The sequence below is a fragment of the Pseudogymnoascus verrucosus genome, assembly GCF_001662655.1.
Source record: "Pseudogymnoascus verrucosus strain UAMH 10579 unplaced genomic scaffold scaffold_55, whole genome shotgun sequence".
NCBI classification, from domain to species: Eukaryota; Fungi; Ascomycota; class Leotiomycetes; order Thelebolales; family Thelebolaceae; genus Pseudogymnoascus; species Pseudogymnoascus verrucosus.
In genome coordinates, this window is record NW_017263706.1 from 106522 (window position 1) to 121848 (window position 15327).

At 51.8% G+C, this 15327-nt stretch overlaps 6 protein-coding genes across 6 annotated transcripts; 3 read left to right on the forward strand and 3 right to left on the reverse strand.

Annotated features, from left to right (window-relative positions):
• Positions 1-940: 940 nt before the first annotated feature.
• On the reverse strand, positions 941-1686 carry VE01_08921 (uncharacterized protein). Its single transcript, XM_059464016.1, has one exon. The coding sequence runs from the start codon at positions 1642-1644 to the stop codon at positions 1165-1167; it is 480 nt and encodes a 159-aa protein (XP_059319360.1). The 5' UTR covers positions 1645-1686; the 3' UTR covers positions 941-1164.
• A 123-nt stretch (positions 1687-1809) lies between these two features.
• PFY1 (profilin, required for normal timing of actin polymerization in response to thermal stress) lies at positions 1810-2917 on the forward strand (the record flags this gene model as incomplete). The annotated part of the gene is made up of 4 exons (XM_059464017.1): positions 1810-2134; positions 2231-2453; positions 2545-2688; positions 2783-2917. Exons 2-4 carry the CDS (start codon positions 2319-2321, stop codon positions 2915-2917), a joined length of 414 nt encoding a protein of 137 aa, XP_059319358.1. The 5' UTR covers positions 1810-2134; positions 2231-2318.
• Positions 2918-3321: 404 nt separating this feature from the next.
• Positions 3322-5929, reverse strand: AFG2 (AAA+-type ATPase; the record flags this gene model as incomplete). Its single annotated transcript, XM_018278341.2, has 2 exons — positions 5255-5929; positions 3322-5201 (listed from the first exon to the last, which is right to left on the reverse strand). Exons 1-2 carry the CDS (start codon positions 5664-5666, stop codon positions 3322-3324), a joined length of 2292 nt encoding a protein of 763 aa, XP_018126660.1. The 5' UTR covers positions 5667-5929.
• A 48-nt stretch (positions 5930-5977) lies between these two features.
• On the forward strand, positions 5978-7558 carry VE01_08924 (uncharacterized protein; the record flags this gene model as incomplete). The annotated part of the gene is made up of 2 exons (XM_018278342.2): positions 5978-6031; positions 6093-7558. The coding sequence occupies 2 exons, from the start codon at positions 5978-5980 to the stop codon at positions 7467-7469; spliced, it is 1431 nt and encodes a 476-aa protein (XP_018126665.1). The 3' UTR covers positions 7470-7558.
• Positions 7559-8061: 503 nt separating this feature from the next.
• Positions 8062-9465, forward strand: VE01_08925 (uncharacterized protein). Its single transcript, XM_018278343.2, has 2 exons — positions 8062-8345; positions 8393-9465. The coding sequence occupies exons 1-2, from the start codon at positions 8097-8099 to the stop codon at positions 9461-9463; spliced, it is 1320 nt and encodes a 439-aa protein (XP_018126666.1). The 5' UTR covers positions 8062-8096; the 3' UTR covers positions 9464-9465.
• A 4600-nt stretch (positions 9466-14065) lies between these two features.
• VE01_08926 (uncharacterized protein) lies at positions 14066-15309 on the reverse strand. Its single transcript, XM_018278344.2, has one exon. The coding sequence runs from the start codon at positions 15156-15158 to the stop codon at positions 14190-14192; it is 969 nt and encodes a 322-aa protein (XP_018126663.1). The 5' UTR covers positions 15159-15309; the 3' UTR covers positions 14066-14189.
• Positions 15310-15327: the final 18 nt, after the last annotated feature.

The following is a 15327-nucleotide window of genomic DNA, read 5'->3' on the forward strand; positions in this document are numbered from 1 at the left end:
TCATGCCAAATCTCACATCCCTCATATCCATTTACCCAGCAAGCTATCCCATAATCCCCCACCAACAACGAATCCCACTCTTCTCCTGAGGTCAAACCATCATCGAATAGCTACCTACGGACCTCACCACACTATATAAACCACTACTACGTTGTGTCCTATTACCTCACACCAAGATGCAGGAAATGCAAATAAAGCTTACTTCCAAGAGAGAGGAAGGAGACAACAGTCTTCGGCAAGCATGGTAAGTGTTGTGACGGTGTGGAAGTACTGGGGAGGTGGTGCTCTTGCTGTCGTTTTAATCTCTTTCGCCATTCTGTTGTCGCTGTCAGAATCGTGTTGCTGTTGCTACCACTTTCCTGATGTTCCATTATCCTGTCGCCGTTTCGGTTCTCGTTGAATGAATCTTCGGACCTGTCATCACTGCCTGGAGCAACGCAGATATGCAATGTGGAGATGCGAAGTAAGGGTAACAAGGACGACAAGCCGGAAGATCCTGTATATGTCGACGGATGTGTTATAATCCTTGCATTCTTTCCCTTGCATTCTTTCCCTTGCATTCTTTCCCTTGCATTCTTTCCCTTGCATTCTTTCCCTTGCATTCTTTCCCTTGCATTCTTTCAAGGAGCTCCTATATATATTGATTGGTATATCCGGGGGAAAGCAGTCGGTATGAAAATTCGGATAGGTTAATAGTTTATATTAGATAGTTCTTTTTGAACAGATACAGTATCTACATCTCAACGAATGTGGTAAATAGAGATACACATAGATAAAACAAAATTACACAACACCCCTTACTCCCCCGCCATTACACCGCCTCCTTCCCCCTTTTCCCTTCCCTCACCTTCCCATCCATCACCCCCTTCCTTCAAGGACCCTTATCATGCAACTCCTCCGCCACCACCCCTTCCATCCTCTCCACCGCCCCCTGCCCCTTCCTCGCATACTTCGGCACACAACACTCCCCCCCCTCCACCACCACCCCATCCGCCAACGCCTGCAATGGATCCCCCCCCTCTCCGGTTGGAACATCAGTTCCCACAACCGCAGCGGGTTTCTCAGCAGGCAGCTCGTCGTGCTCCGCCGCGCAGGTGTCGCAGAATTGGGCCATGGTGATGTCGGCAGAGGACAGGCCGGGGGGGTGGTGGGTGGTCCAGCGGATTAGGGTTGTGTTGTAGACCTGGGGGTGTTAGTATTCGATTCTTGCTGTTTTATTAATTGACTGGCTGCCTGCTTGGAGCTGGTGGGAAGAAGGGGGAGGGGAGAAAGGGAAAGGGAGAAGGGGCATACATTGGACCACTCGGGGTGATGTTTCGTCCTCGCTGCTTCAGCGGCTACGGCGTCCATGAATGCCCATGTCTTTTTGAAGGTCTTGAATTTGAAAGAGCGTTGGAGTCCGGCGTTTGTGGGTGTCAGCGACCAGCGCTCGAGAAGAGGTGGGAGGGCCGCGGTGACGGCGTCGGGGTCTGAGTTGGAGGATACGCTGATAGCGGGGAGGGGTGGGGTGGTGGAGGACATGGCGCGGGTTGGGAGGTGGAAGGGGGAAGGGAAATTGGCTCGTGGGTGCCTTGGGATGGCGAATAGAGGCCTTGAGATTGTGAATCTGGGGGCTTGGAGAATGCACGGGGAGAGGCGTGGCATTGTTGATTTGATGTATCAGAACATCAGGCAACAAAGATGTGACCTTGGAGGTTGAGAGATATATACTGTCACGTGATAGACGATTTCGTGACTAGGTGGAAGAAGGCTGTGAGAAAGGGGAAAAGGAGAATGTTGGAGAAGATATTAGATGATCACTTATATCATCCTTACTATAATGATTCCCAATTACAAGTTATGTTCAGCCCAAATATAAATTCGTAGAGTCCGTTTCCGGCCGAAATATTTAAAAAAAGACCTACCCCTCTATAAAAATGATATGATGGCAAAACAAACCCGCACTCGCTTACCGATTCCCGCCCCGGCAGCTTAGCTCCAGGCGTCATAACCCCCCACCCTGCTCCCCCCTCCGTCTCAACACTCGCACTTTTGCAACTTTTGTAACCACAAAACACACTTCTCAATACCGCCTTTTTTTCTACACCCTCACAGCTCCCTACAGTGTTAAGCGATTCCAAGATGTCGTGGCAAGGTATGTTGGATCTCTGTTCGATGGAGGGGGGGAGTGCGAGACGTGGGGGAGATGTGTACCCCGCGGTGAGTAACGGTTGCTAACGGGTTGGTATAGCATATGTTGATAGCAGGTACACTACCCATCCCCGACCCATACAATGAGAGAATGAACGAGGGGGCCTACGAAATGCACCGGCGACGACATGATGGGACTACAATGTCGAGATGGAATACATGCTGATGGGGGACATAGCTTGGTGGGCTCCGGCCACTCAGACAAGGCCGCCTTGATCAGCGCTGCAGGCGACAGCGTGTGGGCCAAGACCCCAGGCTTTGAGGTGCGTACACCTCCACCACGCGTCGGAGGGTTATCTCTCGATGCTGCCGGGATGGAGGTCCAGATACGATGACGGTGCTGATGCCCAGCAGGTTAAGCCAGAGGAGATGCAGAGCATCGTTGCGGCACTAGCAGGCGGCGCGGCAGCAGACAAGCTGTGGACAGAGGGCCTTCACGTTGCAGGGGAGAGGTTCGTCGTGTTCAAGGTTGAGGGACGGAGTATCTACGGCCGCCAGGTAAGCCGGTTTTGTGTTTCCCCCGTTTGCAGTGCCCTGGGTACAGGCCAGGAGCTGTTGACTTGGGCAAACAAAATCTGACAACGTCGTATAGGGCAAGAACGGTATCGTGATCGCCAAGACCACACAGGCCATCATCGTCTCGCATTACGGCGAGAATGTCGTTGCAGGCAACGCTGCCCAGACCGTCGAGACCCTCGCTGACTACCTCGTTGGTCTGGGCTACTAAGTCTGAGGAGCGTTTTGGCAGTGCTGTACGAGTCGTTTGTGCATTGGTGGCCGCCTCGCTGCGATTGTGATATTGGGAATTAGATGGATTGGGTGGCGGGCGAAGGGGGGGACGGATGATGTGCCTGTGAGGACGGGTATTTGGGATGATAAACATGGTGGAGGATTGGTATTGATCTAGACATCTTACCTTACTCATGGATGTTTTGTTGGTTGCGAATAGTGTGATGTTTGGGCCGTGAATTAGGCTGGGCACTTTTGCTATAGATGACACTCGCTTCTATCATTCTCTATTGCCACGATCTCTATATTCAAACCCAACTCCATCTATATTCGTAAACGACTTCTATCCTTTTCCCTACCAATGCACCAAAAAACCCAACTCCTTCCCCCCCAACCTCCCTCTCACTCAGCTTCCACCCCATTCCCCACCCCCTTCGCCCACCTCCTATACCCCTCCACCATCTCCTCCGTAATCTGCTTCTTCACCCTCCCCATCGCGACCTCAAAATCCCCCCTCCCAACCTTCGCCCCCATATCCCCCGTCTCCAGCACGCGATCAATCACACAATCACACGCCGCCTGACAAACCCCCACAATCTCCGCTCCACTGTACCCCTCACACCTCTCCGCCAACCACGCCACCTCCACGTCCGCCTCCCAATCCATCTTTCTCCTCCTCCCCTCTAGAATCTCCACCCGCCCTTCCAAATCCGGCGGCGCTACGTAGAGCAGCTCATCGAACCGTCCCGGTCGCAAGAGCGCTACATCTAACGCCTCTGGCTTGTTCGTCGCTGCTAAAACCATTACACCCTTGAGCGTCTCAATCCCATCCATCTCATTCAACAACGTCGTCAACACATTCACGCCCCCTCCCCCCCTCCCCTCCCTCTTCCCTCCAATCGCCTCCACCTCGTCAAAAAACACAATACTTGGCGCCGCGCCCCTAGCCCTCGCAAAAACCTCCCGCACCGCCCTCTCAGACTCACCAACATACATATTCAACAGCTCCGCCCCCTTCACTGCGAAGAAATTAAATCCCGCCTCCGTCGCTACCGCAGCCGCTGAGAGCGTCTTACTGCACCCCGGCGGACCGTACAGAAGGAGTCCTTTCTTGGGAGCAGCGCCAAGACGAGCAAGCAGAGCAGGGTGACGGAGAGGCGTCTCCACAGCGCGGCGGAGAGCGCGTTTGAGAGCGTGCTGGCCGCCGATGTCGGACCAGTGCACTTTGGGGGGGCGGAGGGTGATGTCGTGCATGGCTGTTGGGCGGACGGAGAGGAGCGCGAGGTCGAGGTCGGGTTGTGTGAGGGAGGGGGTGGGTGGGGTGGTAGATGAGGGAGCTGGGGTATCGAGTGGCGTAGAGGGAGCGGCGACTATGATGGCGTCGGTGGTTGGAAGCTCGAGTTGCCCCGGAGGGGTGGCGGGGGTGGTTGAGGCGGCTTCTCCGCGTCGACGGTGACGTGCGAGGAAGCATGCGCGGTCGAGGAGTAGGGCGAGGTCCTCGGCTGTGTATGCGTGGGTTCGCTCGGCGAGGCGGTCTAGGAGTTTGATTTCTCCCTCCTCCTTCGGGCCGAGAGAACGCAGGATTTGTCTCCGTGCATCCGCATCAGGGATGGGGAGGAGGATATCCGTCGTGAATCTACCGCGCTTGCGCAGGGGGAGCGGAACAGCAGATGCGGATGCCGCAGCGGCGAGAACAACAACCTGCACAGCGTCGCTGCTGAGACGGGCCATCTCGTCGCTGAGAAGAGCAGTGATAGCAGGCTTGGGTGGGTCGGCGGCAGCGAGACCCTCTAGGTCGTCGAGGAGGATTATGCTTGGGGCGGTGAGGCGGGCATCCTTGAAGACCTCGCGGATAGCCTGTGTCTTTGCATCGGCGTCGATGCGGAAGACGCGGCCCCATCCGGTAGCAGCGACGCGCTCGAGGAGGAGCGTCTTTCCGCTGCCATGGGCGCCGTGGAGGAGGACGCCGCAAGCGCGCCTGCCCCAGGCTGGGGAGGTCTTAGCAACGTCCGAGAAGTCCGCGAGGACGTCATTGAGTTTCTGGAGGGCGGAATCGATGCCTGCGATTCCTGAGACGTGGAGGGTTGGGCGGGGACCGGTGGTGGGGCGCTCGAGGGCGGCGGCTTGCTCGTCGATGATCTGGACGCGGGAGGTGGGGGAGAAGTGGGCGATTTTGTTGGGGAGGGGGCGTCCGGAGAGGAGGAAGGACTCGACTATGAAGGAGCGGCGGCCTTTGAGGGTGATTTCATATAACATGTCTGTGAAGATTGATTCGGCGCGGACTGTATCATATTAGCAAAGATGGTAATATAGAGCGCCACGGGACAATACATACCCAGTTTATCCTCTAAATACCACTCCCAATGAGCTCTATCCTTCTCCTCCAGTGCCGTACCTCCACTCACATCCCTCAAAACCACAATATCCGCCGTAACCAGCGGTCCAGCAGGCGCAACCGCAATCCGATCCTCCAACCGGAACCCGCAGTGATCCTGAAAACTCTTAAACATCTGCATCACATTCCGATTTATCTTCTGCGCGCTCGGCCACGCAATAGCCTCCCGCCTTGAATCCGCATCCTCAACCTTCCATACCGAACAGGGCTGTCCTGCCTCCAACCTCAGCTCGAGGAGGGTGTCCATGGAGAGGAAGACACGTGACACATCTTTGCGATCTGAGCGCTCTACGTTTGGCAGCGTGCGGATCTTAACCTCAGCGCATCTTTGCGCATTCTGGAGGTCAGTCATTATATCAGAGATGTCTTTGTCTGTTTTTCTCTGTTATTCTGAAGCTCTCCAGTGCTGCAGTTGTGCTTGAGAAAGGCGTTGTCGTTGCGGAATTCTCATTCGCCAATTTTTTTGTAGTGCACTTCTTCCTATCGACGCTTATCGCCGAGAGAAGCGTCGAAGGAAGCTCAACATCCACTTAACCACCCTACGTAACGAACGGCGACGACTCGACTCGACTCGACGCACCACGCCCTGTGACCGGTCGAATCGCAGTCACCACCTGCGAGCTGGGCGAAGCTAATGCTGCTGACTCGGCCGCGACACTCGCAATGCCTGTCACCGACATGGGCCGCTCGGCGGTTCCTGGCCGCGGCGCGGCTGCAGTGTTATAGCACCGACGGCCAGTCGAATCCTCCGAACATACGACGCGTTGATTTGGCGCAGAAGGGAGAGGGCTCAGGGGTCAGTGCGGCGCTTGGAGATGGAGGTTTACATAGAGAAGGTGGGAGGGTGCGCGATGGGGCGCAGAGGCTTGCACGACGGCCACCGCCTAAGTTCAGGAGGAAGGAGGGAGTGGCTGGTGGAGATGGGATAGGAGCTGAACTCAAGGAGCTTGGAAGTGCCTTGAGAGATGCAAGCCTGGTCGATTCCCCAGCACCCAACCCCCCAGTGACGAATACCAAAACCCTACGAGCGAACGAAAAACCGAATACAATCCTCGAAGAGCTCTTCCCAGAATACAAAGAAGCTCTCTCAAGCACCAACAACACCACTTCCAAACCCTCCACAGACGACCTCCCCAAACTCGACCCAAGCGCCCTCGGCCTCCCCCCATCCACCTCCTGGAAGCCCCTCAACACCCCCAAACCCGACCGCCCCTTCCTCCACCCCGACCACCAACCTCCGACCTCCCCCTCTCTCGACCCGCACACCCTCCGCCAACGCCTCGCCGCCACTGTCCTCGTCATCTCCAGCACTTCCCGCCACCTCGCCCTGAGCGACTTCATCCGCCTCTCCCCGCGCGGCTCCCACATCGAGGGCTGGACCTCAGGGATTCAGCGCGTGATTCCTGGCCGCGACCCAACGACGTTGGCAAGGCAATCGCATTACTTCGTCCTCTTCTCAACTGCAGCGGCGGCGCAGGCATATAAGGACAATATCGCGCGACTGCATTATCTGAGCCGCAAATGGACGCCGACGTGCGCGACAAGCAGGATGGCGCCGGTGCCAGGGGTGCTGGTTGATGGGGAAGATGTGGCTGCGCTCGTGAGCGCGTTTACGATTGTGCCGAGCAGCCAGAAGTTACTGTTTAGTAAGGTGGTGAAGAAACCGTATCGACCTGCGGTGGCACGGATGATTGAGACGGGGGGGTATCATCCGCTTATTACGCCAGAGGCGGGACGGCAGGGGGAGAATCTGGTGTTGGTGGGCTTGGATCGAGGGAAGATGAATGCGTTTGAGCTTGGGCTTGCGATTGGACTGGATGGGAAGGAGAGGAATTTGCAGTGGAGATTGGAGGGAGGAAAAGAGGACATTGTGTTATTGGGGTCGAAGAGCGATCCTAAGGTTGCGCAGGGGGAACAGGATGAGGACGAGGAAGAGGGATGGGATAGCGAGGGTGGGGAGAGGCAGCGAGAGCAGAAGAAGGGGAAGGGGTTTAGGGGGCCGCCGAGGTTTATTGTCAAGTTCAAGGATAGTGCTGAGGCGCGACGGTTTGTGCGCGCGTGGCATTCACGGATACTGGAAGGGGAGGCGCTGGAGCGTCTTGCGAAGGCGGGAGTGGGGGAGCAGGCCCAGGTCAGCGCGGAGGTGCTGTGGTAGGGTGGCTGCGTGGGAGATACTGTATATATGTATGATATGAGGAGTGTATATGTAGAAAAGGCATAAGATCAATAAAACGTATAATAATCACCAGCCACACATATGTTGTGGATTCAGGAGATGCTGTGGTTGAGTACGTACCATACATCACAATGCTGCTACTGCCAAGTGCCGGCAGCCATTTCCTTGGAACATGCTTGTTATTTTAGATTCTGACCCAACCACAGGGCCGTTTTAACCGTGCTCAAACGTCAGATCGGCCATTTCCTGTTAATTGTGGCACTTTTATGCCATTAGTATAGTTTGCTATAGTATGGACCAGGGAGCTTCCTGTGATCAACAACAAACATGACGTCACATATAAAAAAAGTGAGAGCAGTCTGGACCCTGAGAGGTGGAGGGAAGAGGGGCAGCGACAGGGACGAGGGCATCAAGCTTGGTTCTGCCATGGATATAGGTCATATTTGTCGACGGTAGGTGGTATAAAGGTAGGCTGGTCTGCTTTCTTTGCGTGGTGGTCTTGTTCCGTGGATTTGAAGCACCAGAAAGGAATATATACAGCTCCAGAAGGAGCCATTACAACAACTACCACTATTACTGTCGTTCAAGCTCTGTGCCATAACCAAAATGGGCATCTTCACTCGTCGGCGGGAAGAGCCTGTTCCCGGGCAGACCGCTCCCGTTGAAACCGTCACCGAGACCAAGCAGCCTACCCAACGACGAGGCCTATTTGGAAACTTTGGAAACCGCCAAACCAAAGGGAATCATGAGCCCTATGTCCTGGCCTACTCTCGCAGACCGACATTTGGACAGTGGCTCAAGTGCACATGGCTTGACATCCTCACTATGGTTATCATGGGTGCCATTGGCCTCGGGGTAAGCAGTTCTCTCTCCATCCTATATCAATCACTAATGCAGTCCAGGTCTACGAAGCGCATCCAGCGCCAACTCGATCCTTCCCTATTGAATTCCGCGACGGCGAGATAGTTTACCCCGAATTCTCCTACCCCCTCCGGAAGAACATCATCCCCATTTACGCCGCCGCGCTGATGGCAGCCCTGATCCCGATCTTCATCATCCTCTGCATGCAAGTCCGCATCCGGTCTTTCTGGGATGTCAACAACGCCATCATCGGGCTCCTCTACTCCCTAATCTCCGCCGCCGTCTTCCAAGTCTTCTTAAAATGGTTAATCGGCGGCCTACGCCCTCACTTCCTCGCCGTATGCAAGCCTCAGATCCCCGAAGGCACCAACACTGGCACAGGCTACAAGCAGATCATGTACACGGACGCCATCTGCACCGGCGACCGCGACCAGATCGACGACAGTCTCGAGTCCTTCCCATCAGGCCACTCCACGGCCGCCTTCGCGGGCTTCATCTTCCTCTACCTCTACCTCAACGCCAAGCTCAAGGTCTTCGCCAACCACCACCCCGCGATGTGGAAATTAATCGCCATCTACGCCCCCGTCCTGGCCGCGACCCTCATCGCTGGCTCCCTCACCATCGACGAGTTTCACAACTGGTACGACTGCGTCGCCGGTGCCATCATCGGGACCATGTTCGCCTTCAGCTCGTACAGAATGGTGTATGCATCCGTCTGGGATTTCAGATTCAACCACATCCCGCTGAACCGAAATGTGCCTTTCGGATATGGGGCGGGCGAGATGGAAGGCGGCGAGGCTGTGTTCACGCGCAAGGTGGGATGGGGAGTCGAGGGCGCGGGGATGGGAGGTGCGCCGTTTGATGCCTCTGCGCTTGGAGGGATGGGGATGGGAGGTGGACTTACGGGAAGGCACTCGCAAGGCGGGGTGATGACAGAGGGATATGCGCATAATGGGCATAATGGAGTCATGGGTGGGAACCATGCTGGTGGTGTGATGGGACATACCCAGCATGGCGTTCCTGGTGCTCACACAGGCCACAATGGTGTCCCGGGTGCTCGCGTTGCGGAGCCTTCTATTGCGCGCCGCCCAGTTGGGGATAGTATTGTTTGATGGGGTCTATCTTATTTTAACCAAGTTTCGCACGCGGATACCTTATGAGTAAGTAATAAAGAAGTGTGGATGATTGGGGGCGAGTATTATTTATTAGCGTAGTTATTTCAATGTTGGATATCTAATTCGAAAACACATACATCATACCTATTCGCTTCCCAAAAATCAGTACTGATACTACTAAACTTGACAACTGCTACTGGTGCACTGACTTGCGACTAATCCCATCATCGAGTTTGGCGCTCGATTATATTTAGGTGGATATCCAACAAGGCTTGCGCGCTGGCATGTACTGGCCGCATATAACGTGACCACCAACAACCATCCATCGACTCACAAAGTGAGAATCTACCTGGCCGCAATGTTGGAGATGGCCATGGGGAAGACCTCACCGCTACATCGGTGTAGATATCTCTTTGGACGTCATTTGAAATTAGGTCCTGGTTTGTGAGTAGAGATGCAATAGCTTTGATGAAGCGTATCCAGGACAGCAGGAGTTTTTACATTTACACCACTTTAAGCGCACCGATTCCAAGGTTCCCACTACCACGACTCCTTGACGCCCCTCCAGCCCCCACTACCCACCTGCCATCCCGTCCCCATGGTTTGTAACCCTGTTTCGAAAATGCGTCCTCGTGCAGCCTTGCATACTCGCAGAACCTGCATCGAGGGCATGATGCCTTCATAGGCCGTGCATGCTATGATGATGGTATACCAGGCAGCTGCATTGCATTGCAGATGGGAGTCACCTATTACCAGCCTCATAGTGGCGCGGAGGAGCGCGGGTGGTTCGTAGAGATGCAGCCGTTCTGACGCGCTTTGGCGCGCCGGAGGGTGTTTAAACGGGGATGGGGAATGCTTATAACTCCGTCTGGTGCTCGTCTCGGAGGAAGGGTGTTTGTAGGAGGTCCAAGTCGTCGTTATTTTCTCTGTGCTTTTTTTACTTTTTGATTTTCATTTCGTTGATTCACGCTCAAGACACATGCTTCTGGTCAATACGTTGAAAGAACGGACGTCAAGCATGGCGGCGGGAGAAAAGTGTCGGGCGAGAGGCTGCCCGACTGATGTATGTGCAAACAGTACGTTTTGCAATATGCGTAAGTCCACCAGTGCTGATATCACTCTCTCACTCTGCTTGTACCTGAGGATTTCCTCGACTGGAACCAAGACCTACCTTGATGTTAATAAAATTACATAGATACGTGCTCCTATCCGTTAGCATGCAACAACCCGACAGCTTGGCCAAGGCTATTTTGTATAATCCGTAAGTGTTCCCTATCTCAGGAGCTAGAAAATGATAGCTTGCTGACTGGCATTTTTTCAGATACATGTCGGGTTCATACAGAAAAGGAAGGCTGCGGTGCACCTATTAGAACGCCGGAGATGACAAGTTGTAAGGACCGTAAGTTTCCATGGGCCATTGATTGGGCTGTACTAAACCTGACGGTTATGTCCTCAACACAGATCAGTGCACTGTTCCCTTCACGAATGGAGGAACCTGCCCTGTCCAAATTTGGACTTTTGGGTATACCCGTTGTTATGGCCGTAAGTCCCCAATGTCAGAAACTATGAGTTACATTAACTACGTCGATTGCTGACAATGTGGCGCCTGTAGATTCATGTACCGTAGCTGGCTGTAGGAATATCAGATCAATTGAATCAATGTTTTGCGATGGACGTAAGTATTTCAGTTCTTTTCGGGTTAAATTTTACCTAACATAACTGGAATTGGATGTGAAGTACCAGCTAACGTTGTTATCACTTGTCATAGATACGTGCAGGACTAGTGGGTGTTTTGAACAAACGGTTGGGGAAGAAGATAAGTGTGGCAAACGTAGGTATTCCATGGCACCACTTGAGCTTTTATGGTTACTAATTACTGTATACCAAACCAGACCACAGTGAGAGCTGCTGTGTAGTTATGTAAGCTGTCGAAATGGCACGTAGCGGAAGAGTAAGTTATCATAGAATCAAACCACCACCTTCTTTTTACTTTGCTAACCGGTGTTAAATAGATGCCATATCCGCATTCTAACGATGATGGGGACCCAACCGATTTCACAGGCAATTATAGCCAGAAAGTTGGAAAAATCGCAAGGGAACCCCACACATGGGTATTGAAAAAGGAGCAAGGAGACCACACAAATGAAATGGCATAGAAAAGGAGTCTCGTGGTTTGCTGGCACTTGTTAAGTGGATGCATAAGTTCCACGAACTAAATTCTGTGTTGAAAGTGCCGAATTATGATACCGATGATATTTGCAACAAGTTTTCAAAGGAGTGGATAGTCAGGAAGGTATAAGTTTATGTCTGGGGTTAGAATGGTGGTGTTTTTAAGAACCTTCATGTCTATTTGTATTGTTACGATGGAAATTTTTGTTCTCGGCCTTGTTAAATAAATTGTAACTATTTGTTACAATTAATAATTCGAAATAAAATAGATCTACTTATTGTCTGATTCAAGGATCAAAGATGAGTATAATTTCACAGTAATGTTTGAGAATTATTATATAGCCGAATCTTTATTATATTTATGGCTTAAATTCTGAGAAGGCAGCCTAATGGGATAAACTCTGTGGTTGGACACATAAATCGTGGTTCCTTTGAAGCGTCGGCCACCAGCAGTGATTCCAACTCAAATATGAGTATGAGAGGAACCGTGAGTTGGGAAACCTACCCCAGTGGGGTCTATTCTGCGGCCGCCTGTGCTGCCTGATATGCACATCCCTCCTCCAAGTGTTCAAAGGAGGCATCTAATCACCCAGTGTTGTAATCAACAAGCCAGCGACTCAAAAATAGAGATAAAGAGAAGAGTCCTATCATCTTAAATAGTTGATATAGATTCTCGGCAAAGACAACCCCTCTTTCGGACTTTTGGGCGGCGCGAGTATTTGTTAGTTGTTATAAGCGCCAATAGTGTTGGTAGCGACGAAAAGGAACTCGAAAGGAACTCAACAAATATCACACCATCAGAAACATGAGCAATAAACGCCGAGTATTTGTCTCAATTCATTATCGTGGCGTCCTTTCGCTCGGAGAAAACAGACAGCGACTGGGTTACGCCGCATACCATTGGGGGATTCTCATCTCACCAAAAGTCTACAAGGAACCTGATTGCTACTCATTCGATGTCAGTGATGCAGCCAGGCCAGATCCAGAAACCAGGATTGATCTTAATCCAAACCATGAATGATTTTTCGGAGCAACCCTACCATTAGTGGCAGCTTACTCGGCTTGATTATGATTGGAAAGATTCCGAATGGGGTTGAGATATCAGAAATTCGAACACGCCTTCAGTCGATCCCAGTCCCTCAAAAAAATGTCATGCCGGAGCAGAACTGTGTTACGTGGGTAATGTCTGCTATTAAGACTCTACAGAAAAATGGATTTGCTGAACTGTTTGAGATAAATAAGTTCATGGACGCTGGAATCGAGTTTGCTGATGAAACTTTGGCGGATAAAAGTGGCACTCCCGCAACGGTTGCAAAAATGGACTATACAGGTCGAAAGATGTGAGATGGTGCCAGGTTGGTTTTTTATTGAGCTATGGAAGCTCTATATTGTTATTTTCATAGTTTCCCTCCCACCAGCAATTCACGTCAACGCCTCAAGAACGGGAGTTAGGCCGCTAGTTTCATTGCAAAAAGAGCGAGATCTCAATAGCTAAGCAACCATTAGATACCGAATATCATTCAAAATTACTGCCATACACGTAAATATTTAGCAAGGGCTAGGGTCATAACCGCAGGTCCCATCAGTGCAGTCCCAGCACAGCTTCTCACCTTCCCAGCAGATGCCGCAGTTGTCCTGGCGTTTCTCTGCCTCAGCTTGAATGGCGGGTGCCGCAAAGGCAACGGCGAGGAGGGCGGCAAAGACGAGAGTGAGCTTCATGTTGACGGTGATGGTTATGTTTGTTATTGGAAATATGCCTTTTGTGGTATAAGAGTTCGGGATGGAGAAAGGATGTGGGAAGAGGGGTTTATATACTGGGTTGACTTTACATAATTTATAGCTGGTTCCCCACATCTATTCCTTAAACATAGAGTTAAATGGTGGCGGTTATAGGCTTACTTGCATGAAATCTTGTACAGCGGGAATCCTCCTTGGCGAGAATCCTACGAAGGCCCCTTGAGGTTGGATAGGCCCGAATCACTCACCCCTAACTGCCTATTTCGTAACACGTGTACCATACGACGAAGGGTGCTCGTTGCTGCAACTGGTCGCATGTCATGTGGAATGCACTTTTGTTCTATGCAATGCTAGTAATATGGCTGTATATGCCGGCATGGGCATATAGTGCAACCACATGAGAAGTCAGATCTCATCAGCAGGTTGCCCTACGGACACATTTTTTCTTCTTCACATGGCCGTTCCTCACACAAGTTCGTTTCTTGTATTTGAAATCCAATCCGTCGTAGATGACGTGGGAGCTAACAATGTTGTGAGAATGCGCTCCAGCTATCATATGTGATTAGCGCACGCCGCCAAGCACAGGCACTGTAATTAGGGAGCTGGAGGCGCGAAGGAAGGCGGGGAAAGATGGGGGCGAAAGCTTCGCATTGGCGATATGTAGCGTAACCTACTCTAGCGCCTTTAGCGTAGGGATGGCGCTCTCAGCGGTTGAAGGATTTTATGAGTAATTCTGGGCTGCAATGGGGACATATTCTCGTTGTTTTAAGACTTGTCTGATTGAACTCAACACTAAAAAGCAAAACACCCATCCGTCCTAATCCTTCTTTGCCGGATGATTATAAACCCACTTCAGCTCGTCAACAATCAGTTCCGGCTCAAGGAGCTGAATATTATGCCCACTGTCCGTTGCATCTCGAAAGTTATGCACACTTGAAAGACCCAGTATCTCTTTGGCACGCATAGTCGAAGTCTCTCTCCAGAATTCCACAATATCTCGAAACTCCTGACGGTCACTTTCAGATCCATTGCCCGCCTCAATACCAGCTTCATACAGCCGCTGAAAATCTCGAGCTGTGTTGGCGTGGATAACACTGACTGGCCTGTTTCCTAAAGCTTGGTTTTGAAGCTGCTTCTTTGCTGCCAGAACTGAGGAATCTCCTTTTGCGCCTGCCTCCTCCGCCTTCGAAGTGATCGCGGTCGAAGGTTTTCCTTGTATATCCAACACAGTTTGAAATTCTTCCTTCGAGAGCGGGGTATTTGATTTGATACCCGCAATCTCGTAGTAATCAATGCCAATTAACATGGCTTCGAAACCTGGCGAAGGGAAGTCCTCGTGACCCGTAAACGTATTCTCCTGGTTCGCATCGACGAATACCATTCCCGCAACATCATTGGGGCGTAAATGCAGAAACTCTCTTGCTGTAATGCCGCCTCGAGAATGACACAGTATAACATATGGTGGATCGATGCCTGCATTTTTGAGGAGGGTGTCGAGCTCCGTGGCTATAGAGACGGCGCTGATAGCTTTTGGAGCATTGGCTGGTCCCTCGCTTTTCCCCAATCCTGATCGATCGTAAAACAAGACCCGTGAAAATGGTTCAATGAGTCGTCGTACGGCCACCCATTCGTCGATGGTACTCCCAAGGCCTGTCATCAACACGACGATTGGTTCGCCTTCTCGTCGGTCGGGACCCGACACTGCCATGTAGAGACTGTGAGAACCTATTGATACAAGACCCGATTTTTCGCCTCTGTTCCAGTCCTGACTAGACGCTTGAGCCATCTTGATTATATTATAGATAATAGTTCGCGAATAATTGATGGATTCCTCGTATAATTGATGGATTGAAGATGTGAGTATTCTTGAGAAAGTTCGTCTGGAAGTCGCGATTGCTGGTGGATAAGAAATACTAGGTAACTTATCATATCAGCACTTACTCCACTACCCGCTT